The sequence below is a fragment of the Histoplasma capsulatum genome, genomic scaffold, assembly GCF_000149585.1.
Source record: "Histoplasma capsulatum NAm1 scaffold_6 genomic scaffold, whole genome shotgun sequence".
Lineage (NCBI taxonomy): Eukaryota > Fungi > Ascomycota > Eurotiomycetes > Onygenales > Ajellomycetaceae > Histoplasma > Histoplasma mississippiense.
The window spans coordinates 1,273,950-1,284,796 of record NW_001813977.1 but is presented as its reverse complement, the minus strand read 5'-3'; the positions used below and the strand labels follow the sequence as shown (position 1 = coordinate 1,284,796).

Sequence of the window (10,847 nt, the reverse complement as noted above, 5' to 3'; positions counted from 1 at the left end):
GGCCAACTCGACGGAATTAGATGGGAGATTATCGATTGATCGATAAAAACCTAGACTAGATCTTTGCAGTTCCAAGATCCCGTACATTCTGGGTCAGACTCATGAACAAGTCGTCAGGAAGGAGATCGTTGGTGTGAACAGGGTCCCATGTTCTTTTTTTTTTACAAAAATTAGCCGAAGCTCTAGTATTCGGTTGAAAGATTCAAATAATTTACTTGTTATTGAATTTTTACTGCTTTTGAATACCTTGAATACAGACAAGCATGGGAATAAAATACTGTAACCGAGCTGCTCAGCCACCAGCCACACAACAGAACTCGTTATCTGCCAGAGATCACCAAAGCTTCTGCACTGCACTTCGCTCTTTTCACCCGATCGCCATCACCATCTAGATGCCAGCAAGGGAATGGTTCCTATTTCGGAAACCTACTGTTTAAACCTTTCGTTTTCTCCGGGGTTTGTCAGAGACTTAGGGAAAAAAATTCAATTGAAAAGTATAATAAAGCCCTTCAAAAAATTCAACTGCCAAAGGACCCACTTTAATTTAGTTGTTGAATCTAGATCGTCCAGCACAAGCTCTGTGAGGGTCAAGTGACAACTTTTTATGAACCTAGTACCGAGTCGTCATCATCATCAGCATCATCATGAGCATCATCATGAGCATCAGCATCATCAAGTATCCTGAGACCATGACAAGTCCTGATGTTTCAACTGCACATGCTGCAAACATAGGGTAAAATTCGGCCATCCAATTCCCTGATTTTAGTTACCGAAACCAAATTTTCAGATATGCTCTCTCAGACTGCAAACACATACTTCAAAACTCTCCATGTAACTGATCAATACCAAGTACCACTGAATGAAAAAAGAAGCATAATACCTAACTATCTCTTTTGCCATTTGCTACGATCTATACTTACTTACTGCTTAACATTATTAACATTACAATACATCTGAAGAATGGCTTTTTTTGTTTCATGTCAACTATTATTTCTTTCAAGGCTATCAATTAAATTGAGACAATGCATCTCTATGGTGGCATTCTGAAACCACTTCTACATATATACTAGTAATTGAACAATAATATTCATTTAATAAAATAATAATAATAATAATAATAATAATAATAATAATAATGGCTGCCAGTATCAGCTACAAGAGGGGGGGAAAAAGTGTGTTTTATTTAATACAAAGCGAAATACGAAACTATTCTGAAGGAGCTGGTACATAATGGACCCTGATTTCTTGGAAGTTCATTCGAAGCACACTCCACCTCCCGCAAACCACAAAAGGCCTTTTTTGGTCACAAGCGAGAACAAAGCCTATTCTTCTTTCCATTTGCAACCTTATTGAAGGAGCCGCAAGTACTGTACTCCATACAAAGCTGAAAGATGCTACCTAGCTTGCATAATAGAGGAGGTCACAAGCTGAATTACGAAGACGCCCAGAAAGAAAGAAAAGAAAGAAAGGACAAATCAAAACAAGACGGAAAAACAAAAGCAAAGCGCTGCGTTTACCCCATGAAAATCTTTGTTGAATTTTCACACTGAGAGTTAGCCCAGATTGTGGTGCAAGATCTTCGCCTATCTAATCTGTATGTGCTCCGTACTCTATGTAAAGTTAGAGAGCTTTTGCTGCAACAAATGCGTCTCAAGCTGCAAACGCAGCAGGCTTTAGCGACGCCACTAGCATGGTAGACATGGGTCATTCCTACTTGCCAACCTATATGCCAAAGTCAAAAATGCGGGTTCCTACATACAGCTATCTGGAAAAGAAAAGAAAAAAAAAAAAAAACCTGTTTCTTGCTGGCAAGTAAGTATTCGCTGGCTGGGTGGTTCGCTTGTGGTTGTTATCGTATCTTGCATGCTTGCATCCTGCACCGCCACATCTCCAGCAGATCTGACGTAGGGCAGCAAAACTAGCCTCATCTTGCAGATCCAGAATCTGGATACTTTTTGTGGGGAAGAGCTCGTTTAGGCAAAGCGGAAGCATATCCATTTCCTATTCGGTGCCCTGATGTGGCTGGTTTTCACGGCCACACTCTTCAAGCTGATTATTATTGTAAAATCGGCCGGCAAACAGCTACGTGGCTAGAGCCAGCACAGAGCGAAAAAGGAAAAAAAATGAAATGTGCAGCACAATTAACTGCGTAATACCAATCCACTAGTAGATCCGTCTGGTGGTATTTGCGAGAGAGCTAGGGACAGCTCCTATTGACAAGTGGGTCTGCCGCTACCAACCTCAGGCATCAAAAATGTGGCGTCCGATCTGTGGCTTGTTGTTTTCTTCGGCAACAATCCTTTGGATATTGGATTGGATTTGGAATCATTTTTCCTCAACCCTGGCGATCTGCTGACTGGAAGCCAGGCAAAGGAATGTAATATCAATACGGAGTACAGATTACACTCGGCCGAATTATAGGGAAGCGACCGTGTATAATTCTCAACCACTCGGAGAAATTCAGCGGGAGTCACATAATCTTATTTTGTAAATAATGATGATGATGATGATGATGATAATATTTTGGTCATTTGATCTTTATAACCACACCTAGGTACTCTATACATGTACAAGCGAACCAGTGATTTGTGATTTGAAATTTACTCTACTCGACCACTCTAGAAACAACCAGGTTCTTCTAGAACACTTCGCTTCCCCATTTTTTTTTTTTCTTCAAGCGCCCGCCCTATGCGCACTGGCCCTCCGTTGCATGCAACATGTCAAGCCCTATGCATGAATTTTTCACTTCGCCTTTCAATACAGGTGAATTCTCCAATAAACTGGGCCAAAACACCTGCCATTGCTTGACTAGCGTTTGAAAAAAATTTTCCTCTTTGCATGCGAGAATCCCTGCTAGTGCAGGGCCGTAGCTTAGCTTCGCCGAACATTGTAGTATGATGCCAATGGGAGTGTGACATTCGGCACTTTGTTAAGACCAGACTTGCTTGGCGTTTTTCTCAACTTCATCAGTCTCGAAAAAGAAAAAAAAAATTTTCTTTGACAACAGCGACAACTGCGGATACAAGGAACACACACACACACCAATTCAACTCACCAGACTATCTTCGTATTTCCTACGGTAATAATGTCCACTTGAGGCCTGTATCGTCTTCCTGAGCAATGCATGCGGCTTAGGCCTCATTCTTCGTCATCTTGTCTTCCCAAACACGACCATGCTGGCCACAGCATCAGGAATGCTGAATATATTCGGCTATCTTATTACTATCAAGGGGGCACAGGATATCATCCTCAATCCTTTGCTCTGGTTATTTTCATTTGAATAATGATGGCAAGGGTAATTGGACCGCAATCCCCGATGTTTCGCCCTTACTCAACCACCAATTACCATTTTCTGCGTCTCATAAGCTGAAAAACAGGACGGAAGTAGTCCTCCGTACATGCCACACCATGCAATATCTTCTTTCTTTCCAGGTGGACATGGATTAATTCACGACAGGAGGACGTATTCTTGCCCCTCCTCTTCTCGTTTCTTTTGAAAGAAATCCTGTTTTCCGCATTCCCGTTCACCTCGCCGTTTTCCCGCCCCTATACCCAGCTATTGACGGGTGGCGCAGGGTTCACTACGTTCCGGGATCTTGGTTGATCCCGGCTCCATTTTCATCTTTAACCTCGTGGTTGGGTCAAGGTGGAAACGAAAGGACCAGGATTAATATTCAGTGGTTTGTTGACATTCGAGTTAGCATGATCAGTTAGCTTCTTTGCCTGTTCAGATGCCGGGATATGATCCTCTTCCTCATCCTCAAGCTGCAACTTGCAAATCTAATTCGATACCATCAGCCTCAGACCCTGCCGGCCAGAGACAGTCTGACAGGAGAACAAGGAGAACAGTGCGCCAGACGGGAGGGGAACGCTCCTCCTGATCGCCGTGCTGATTGGATGGTATTCGTCACTCGTCGCGGGTTTGCCACAGCTGTCTGTCCCGCGGCTTGGGCTAGTGTTTGTTTTGCCGTGCTAGCTTTCCACGATAGGAAAGTGCCCGTCCAGGTAGGGAGGGCAAAGTTCTTTATTATGTCTTTCTCCTCCTTCAATACCCCCTGGCTTCCCCAATCAAAGTACTACGTACCCATGATAACAACACTTCTGCAGCAGAAACGCCACTTGGCATGTCTCCCAGCCTCATATATTGTCGCTTACTCCCGAAAGTCGTGAGAAAACTGGATGTATCACATGGGAAAAGAGATTCAGGGAACAAAGTTACTAGCCACTACCTTCGTTTAAATGCTAAATTGAGTAACGGGAGTCTCTACCCTTGCATGAGCCAACCAGGTCAGAGAACATACGGATATCCAGAATCGTTTTCGCCTCTGGTCACAGGCCGGTCCGCGCTCCTGGGAAGCCGACGGCGGAAGACCAGGTTCCTTCCATGGATAGATAGGTGGCGAGCCATTCACTTGCGCTGAGTAGAGGCACCGCGGTGGGAGAGACTGACCATATGAAAGTCATCAGCCAGCCTCTTTATTCAGTTGCTTCTTCACTTCCGAATTCTCTCGCTCATGATTTCGCCAGCGCGATGTATCTAAGAAGCTATCCATTGGTTTTGCTGCAGTCTACTCCTTTCCTTGCCCTTTTTTGCTTTTCCTTAAAAAGTCGGGGCACCGAATGAAAAACGCCAGCGTGAATTCCCCAACCCCTGAAAGCCACAGAAGGTGGCGGCGTAGATGGGAGGGAGGCTTTGATAGGATATCAAGGCACCGTTTGGATTGGAGAGTTCTGTGCGTATGCCGCTCAACTGGGAGAAACGGCATCTATATTCATCTCTGCCGCGTGTTGTTGGCAAATCCCTACAGGAGGTGCAAGCTATGTCTACTCCGCACGCAGTACGGGAATGTTCCAATGGGAACACCCGCCCCGTCCTTCGATGTAGCGCAGGTCCAATGTCGAGAAATTGGCCACATTGCACCGTTGCATAGCTTCTTCTGTGTGGGACCCCACGAGAGGGCATAAAAAACTAAATCCAATATCGTTTTCGTGATATCAGATATGGGAAATCGGCGGGACACCCTTTGACTGCGAACTGATATTGGCAAGCGGCTTTACTGCAAATTGGGTGGATGGAGTTGAATTCCAGGTATTCCATCATCCCATCTACCCATCCTCTCATTCGCCCTTGCGTCTTCATCAGTACCCTTTTTCCATCACGTATCAACCTCTGTTAGTAAGGAAGCCCACTTCTCCCGTTTTCATTTCATGGTCATTTTTTGGGCCACATGAGGTGCTACATTTCTCCTCGTTTGTATTCATTATTAGAACCCTCTTCACCCAAAACTGCTTGCCCCGTGATTTCATTTTGATTAGAAACGGGTGCCCTTTTTGCCATTCTTGTTTCTAATGAGCTCCATTCCATTACACTTACATCATTGGAGCATTGACAGGGACTCTCATGTAGGAAAAGATCTCGTGTCTAGTATTCAACACTTCTATGCTTCAATCCACTCTTTCGATGCGTTACATTGGCTAATCCTACTTCCAGAATCACTCTTTCCCACCGCCCTTCCCGCATGGTACGAAACATGGGTCCTGAACCCCCGGATAAGAGAATCCCCATGTCCAAATATGATACGCTTCGTCTTCCATCTAGTGATGATGGCAGAAGCCTCCTCCTGCACTGGGGGCCCCGCGTGGATATAGCTCGAGGAAATATGAACTGCAAATGCTCCTTTTGAAAATGTCGATATAGGTTTTCCGAAATACCTGAACATAATAGGACCTTCGAGGAAACCCGAATGCATCCAACCCCTTTTCTTTTAACAGGTACAATTCTATTTTGACGGGAGTCGTCTTAATGAGATGGGTGATTATGGCAATGCGCCCAACACGTGGAATGAGAAAATGAAGTAGCATGTCCTACAATCTATCCCCCCCTGAATCATGGCACGATCCTTTGCTAGATACTCTGAACAACTAAGAATCAATATCCCCAGCTTTCTTTCCTCCTTAACTCTCCTTCCTCTCCAGAATCTCCTACGCGTGCACCATTCAATACACTTTAAGAGCAAACTCATCCCCGATTCGCCAATCAAAATGTACCTGGTTTTAACAACCAAATGCTAAAATCCAACTGCAAAAAACTACGCCATGCAAATTACAGATAATATCGAAAATACAAATATAAAAAGATCTACATGCTCCCTTTATCCTCGTCTCCGGCGCCGAAGAAAGGTAAGTGGAAGAAGGGGAGGGTTAGGAATATTCTCGAACGTGGATACAAAACAAGCACATATGAGTGACGCACCAGCTGGGTCACTCTCACATCCTCACATTTCTCTGAAAACTGCCAAAGCACGATCAAAGAGTCTCTTCAATCTAATCTTGATGATAGCGAGAATTGGTTCGTTGCTTAGCTATGGACGCCAGCTCATCGGGCTCTTTTGGCATTTCTCCCCGGAGCATGCCATGAAGGTCCATTGCCTCTGGATAGCAATTTTGTCTAGCATGCTTCGAACTATTGTTCTTGACCAGCTCCCATCGGTTGACCTGCGCAGATCTCCATATTCGGCAAACAAAACTGAGCATGCAGGATGGGTACATTGTTAGTTATGAAACAGAGGAACGTCTTTTGAAGTTCTTGCAAAGGAAATGTGCGGATAATATAAGGAAGTTAACTTCCGACTTATATGAGTGGATATCCATATCCCCCTTTTTTTTTGTTCCAACATGTTTTGAGAGGTTCAGTATGGTGCTGCATTGACCTAGACGAATATTAACGTTTACTGTTCACTAGTTGAGGCCATGCTCTACATACAACTGTGCCAGATAGTTACAAGGTCATGTAGCACCATGTTGAACTATGTTTTATAACTTTCTTTGCCCACCATCAGGAAAGGGGTCATAAAATGGCCAGTAGTTTAACTTCACTACGTGGATGATGTTGGATACCTACCAAGGGAATATCGTTCCTTGTGCGGAGGAGTGAGGGGCAAAGGGTGATGGGCTTGCCATGTTAATATTCTTCCCTATTTTCAACTTAGTCGCACTTTGCCCGCCATTGCAGAAAGAACTTATCTGTCGTTTTCTAAATTTTACAATGGCATATGTATGTATCATTTAACAGATGTTTGAAAACTGATGATACCTTTTCTCAAATAAGATCATCCCGTTCGGTAAGGTCTACTTGTCGGAACTGGATAATGTCCGAATATTGACCCAAATACTGAATATCGATAGATAATTGAATTGACTATTATCACTCTGATAATTACACGATAACTTCTAGGAGATATTTATAGGGAAGAGAATGCTCAATCATATGAGAGGGGCCGTGCTAAGATTCAGCGGGACAGTGCTCAGGTTTCAAATAGCGAGATGTTACAAGATTCTTGATATATGAGATATTGTCTCCGACACTACTTCTTCTGACATCAAAATGTGTGGGATATGGATTTCTAGCCCTGCATGGAAAAAAACCTGCAACCACACCAGGCTAGTTGACCGGTACTCTGCTGGCTTTTAAAATTCAACCCTTGAGACATGTTGAGAACCTTTGGTCTGGAATACGAGCAGCTGAACTGACTGCTCAGGCTTATGTTAGATCCTGACTCCCTTCAACTGATATATGCTGCATAGATCCCCCCCAGAAACTATCTTTTAACTCCTCCGGCAATTGAACATGGAGGGTTTCAGCGACTCCAGCCTGAGAAAGTTCCAGATGTTGTTGGTGATTGGCGGCAATAGTTGATCCTCAAGCAAAATCATTTGAAATAAGACAGGCGGTGGCATCCCAAAGCAACGTGAGTTGATCGCGTCCTTACATCTATGAGATGACAGTGGACTACTTCGCAAATGGAGACCTGCTCGCGATATCAAATTTCTCTCTCTGTTGGACGGGACAATGAACACTGCCACTCAGCCTGATGTGTCTCACATCCTTCCTCAGATCTCACTGGAAAGACATCAGTTCAGCCTCGACGCGTCGAACATATGAGGTTTTTACTCTGACTCTCGAATCACCATCAGGGCAAAGCAAAGAATAATATCGATATCATTATTAAAATCGGTCGTGCAACCGAATCCTTATATTCGTCCCCGAAAAGAACTTATCCCGGAGTTAAGCAGCTAACTCTCTGTTGAAGCATATTAAGTCCAGCGGAGCCCAACGGGTTCCAGCGATCCGGAGGTATTAAATCGATGCAATCCATCGCAACTTTATATCCGGTGGGATTTATAAACCACTTCCGATCCTCTATTTCCATCACTGTGATTCGTCAGATGGTAATGGATACCGGAAACTGGATATGCACTCAGCGCTTTGTCGCTATGCTCTTGGGTCTACGGCCGTGAAAGTAACGGACTGAAAACTACTTTTTAAATCCGTTTATGCAGTCATGAGATAGTTAGGCGTCAGCCTCGGCCCGCGCTTATGTGCCATACGAAACGCATGACATGCTTGTATTGTCCGAATATGATATTTGATTTACGATGACTTCCACAACATATTTCACTGAATCCCTCTCTTTTTCCTGGTCAATCGTCGGTTTGAGATTAACAGGACAAAAAGGAAAACGAAAGGGTGTTAGAACTTGATTCCAGAGCAAACAAGAAATATTTTTTAAGAATTATGGCAGACATTCTGTGCCCGGATTCAAACATTGGATGATGTTTCGCCGGGATTTACGAGAGAGTTAAGCTTCTACCTTGGATTTTCGAGAAACGGACAAGACTTCCGAATTTATCTGATGTGTTTCTGTTTTATTCCCATTCGCCGTCGTCCTCTGATTGAGAAAATGGTGCCCACACAAAACTCCTTCAGAGCGGCTCAACGGCCTGAGCTTTGCTTGCCCAAGAAGACAAGCTACGGGGTTCGGAATTTTCGGGTTTACGGGACTCTAGATCTCCGATCGCCGCCTCCACAGACGTACGCTGACTCCAAGGGCATTCGGCGCGTCTAGCCCAATTCATTGTGCGGATGATGAATACTGCCACGACTAGACAAACTGGGACATTTCAGCAACGAGGACCCTGGCCCGGCGGCATTGCAGCACAATTCAGATATTCTATTGAACGAGCGAGAAGATTCCTTCGGATTCCACGGCTTCAACCAGATGTCTCAGGTCGAAGAGCGGCGGTTTCGTTATATACAACACCGGTCTATCCGGGACAGCACGCCGTATTTATGTGGTTATAAGAAGAGCAAAGCGATCCCCGGCTAGAAATGCTGATCACTGATCACACAAGTGTAATAACTGTTGGGCACTAGTTGCCCAGGCGGCCCTCCACCGCACGTGATTACCCCTATATATAGTTAGCTAGCGATCGCACAATGAGAAGATTAACCATCCCACAATAACTCTATTCCGTGGTCACGTTATATATGCCAACTAACTTCGCACATGAAGTGTATATAGCTCATACAACCTTTGTGCAAGTAATAGAAGTGCGTAAATATTTATATAAGAGACGCTGTCGAACTGACTGACTTCGAGTCCTCAATAGTGAAATCCAGAACTTCATCTGAAAATGGTACTGACTTGTGTATATCATCATTCTTTTGATATATTTCCTAAATTTGCCGTTAATATTGAAAATGAATCAAGTGCATCGCCTCTTGTGCTAGATCTCGAAGATTCCAAGTGCCAAACAGCTGGGGAAGCAACGAAGTCAATCCGCAAAAGAAAGAAAGAAAGAAAGAAAGAAAGAAAGAAATGGAATCTGAGAAGGGAAAGTGACCATGACAAGCTAACTCCAACACAACTGATATCCGGAAGCAAAGGGAAAGTTCGAAATCGAGAAGCAAAAATGGAAAACAGGAAACAAAATGCGTAAGATCCATTACGGCCCTGCTGTTGATGATCTTCGTCTCCAGAATCGAAAAGAAAAGCACCACCACTAACCCAAACACCGGAGCGCATCGAATCCCTCAGCGCACCAATTTGATCAAAAATCAAACAGCGGGATATCCGTTATTTTTCCCTCCCCACCAACTTCCACAATAATCCAAACAGCGACCGAGAGCGCTTCAACTCTTTCTTAGGGTGAACCACAGGACTGGCATCCGGGAGATTGGGTATTGACTTCTGCTTTTTGACCAGTCTGCGCTCCTTGCGCGACGAGGATACGATAGATACGACACCCCCAAAGAGCGTTCGGGACTTCATAGCCTTAGTGGAACATGGGACGTTATCGATTTGATTCTTCATCGGTTTGGGAAACACAAAGCCCGGTGATGAACTTGGGCATGATGCAGATATTAGTGCCGTTGCTGCCGCTGATGACGCAGGCCCCCTAGGATTCGAGGATCCTGTGCTCGCGCTCTCTGCGTCTGGGAATAATGAGAAGGACGCTCGGCGTTGAGGGCCCTTGGAAATGACTTGAGATGTAGTGCTTGAGGAGAGTGGAGTGGACGTGGTGGAAGAGACGGAGGTGGTAACAGGAGTGTTCATCTGGAAGTTAGCATAGTATCTCGGCCGCTTGATGGTTTGGGTGCGGGGCCGGACAGCGGGAGATGAAGTGTCGAGGCGAGGTAGGGCCAGACGGGCCCTAGAATCGCCTTGGCGATTGGACTTGAGGCAATTTGGAGGTTGGTGATGCTGGTATTGGTATGGGTAGGATTGGTATGGGAATTGTTGTTGTTCCTGTTCCTGTTGCTGTTGCTGTTGCTGTTGCTGTTGCTGTTGCTGTTGCTGTTGCTGTTGCTGTTGCTGTTGCTGCTCTAATTGAAAATTTTGGTAGTAGCAGAGCTGATTACCCAATTCCTGATGTTGATCATGGTGGCTGTTGGGTGAATATGTAGGGAACAACTCTTCTTGCTGCGGCGGTTGTTGGTGAGGCTGACTGCTCCAATGGGGTGTTGACTGTGTTAGAATCATGTTGGGGTGAACGTCTGGTTGCAG

General features: G+C 44.7%; 1 protein-coding gene across 1 annotated transcript; it reads right to left on the bottom strand.

The window, feature by feature from the left end:
* Window positions 1-6,738: 6,738 nt before the first annotated feature.
* HCAG_06707 (predicted protein) lies at window positions 6,739-7,490 on the bottom strand (the record flags this gene model as incomplete). Its single annotated transcript, XM_001539052.1, has 4 exons — window positions 6,739-6,755; window positions 6,902-6,974; window positions 7,165-7,171; window positions 7,438-7,490. The coding sequence occupies 4 exons, from the start codon at window positions 7,488-7,490 to the stop codon at window positions 6,739-6,741; spliced, it is 150 nt and encodes a 49-aa protein (XP_001539102.1).
* Between the last annotated feature and the right edge of the window lie 3,357 nt (window positions 7,491-10,847).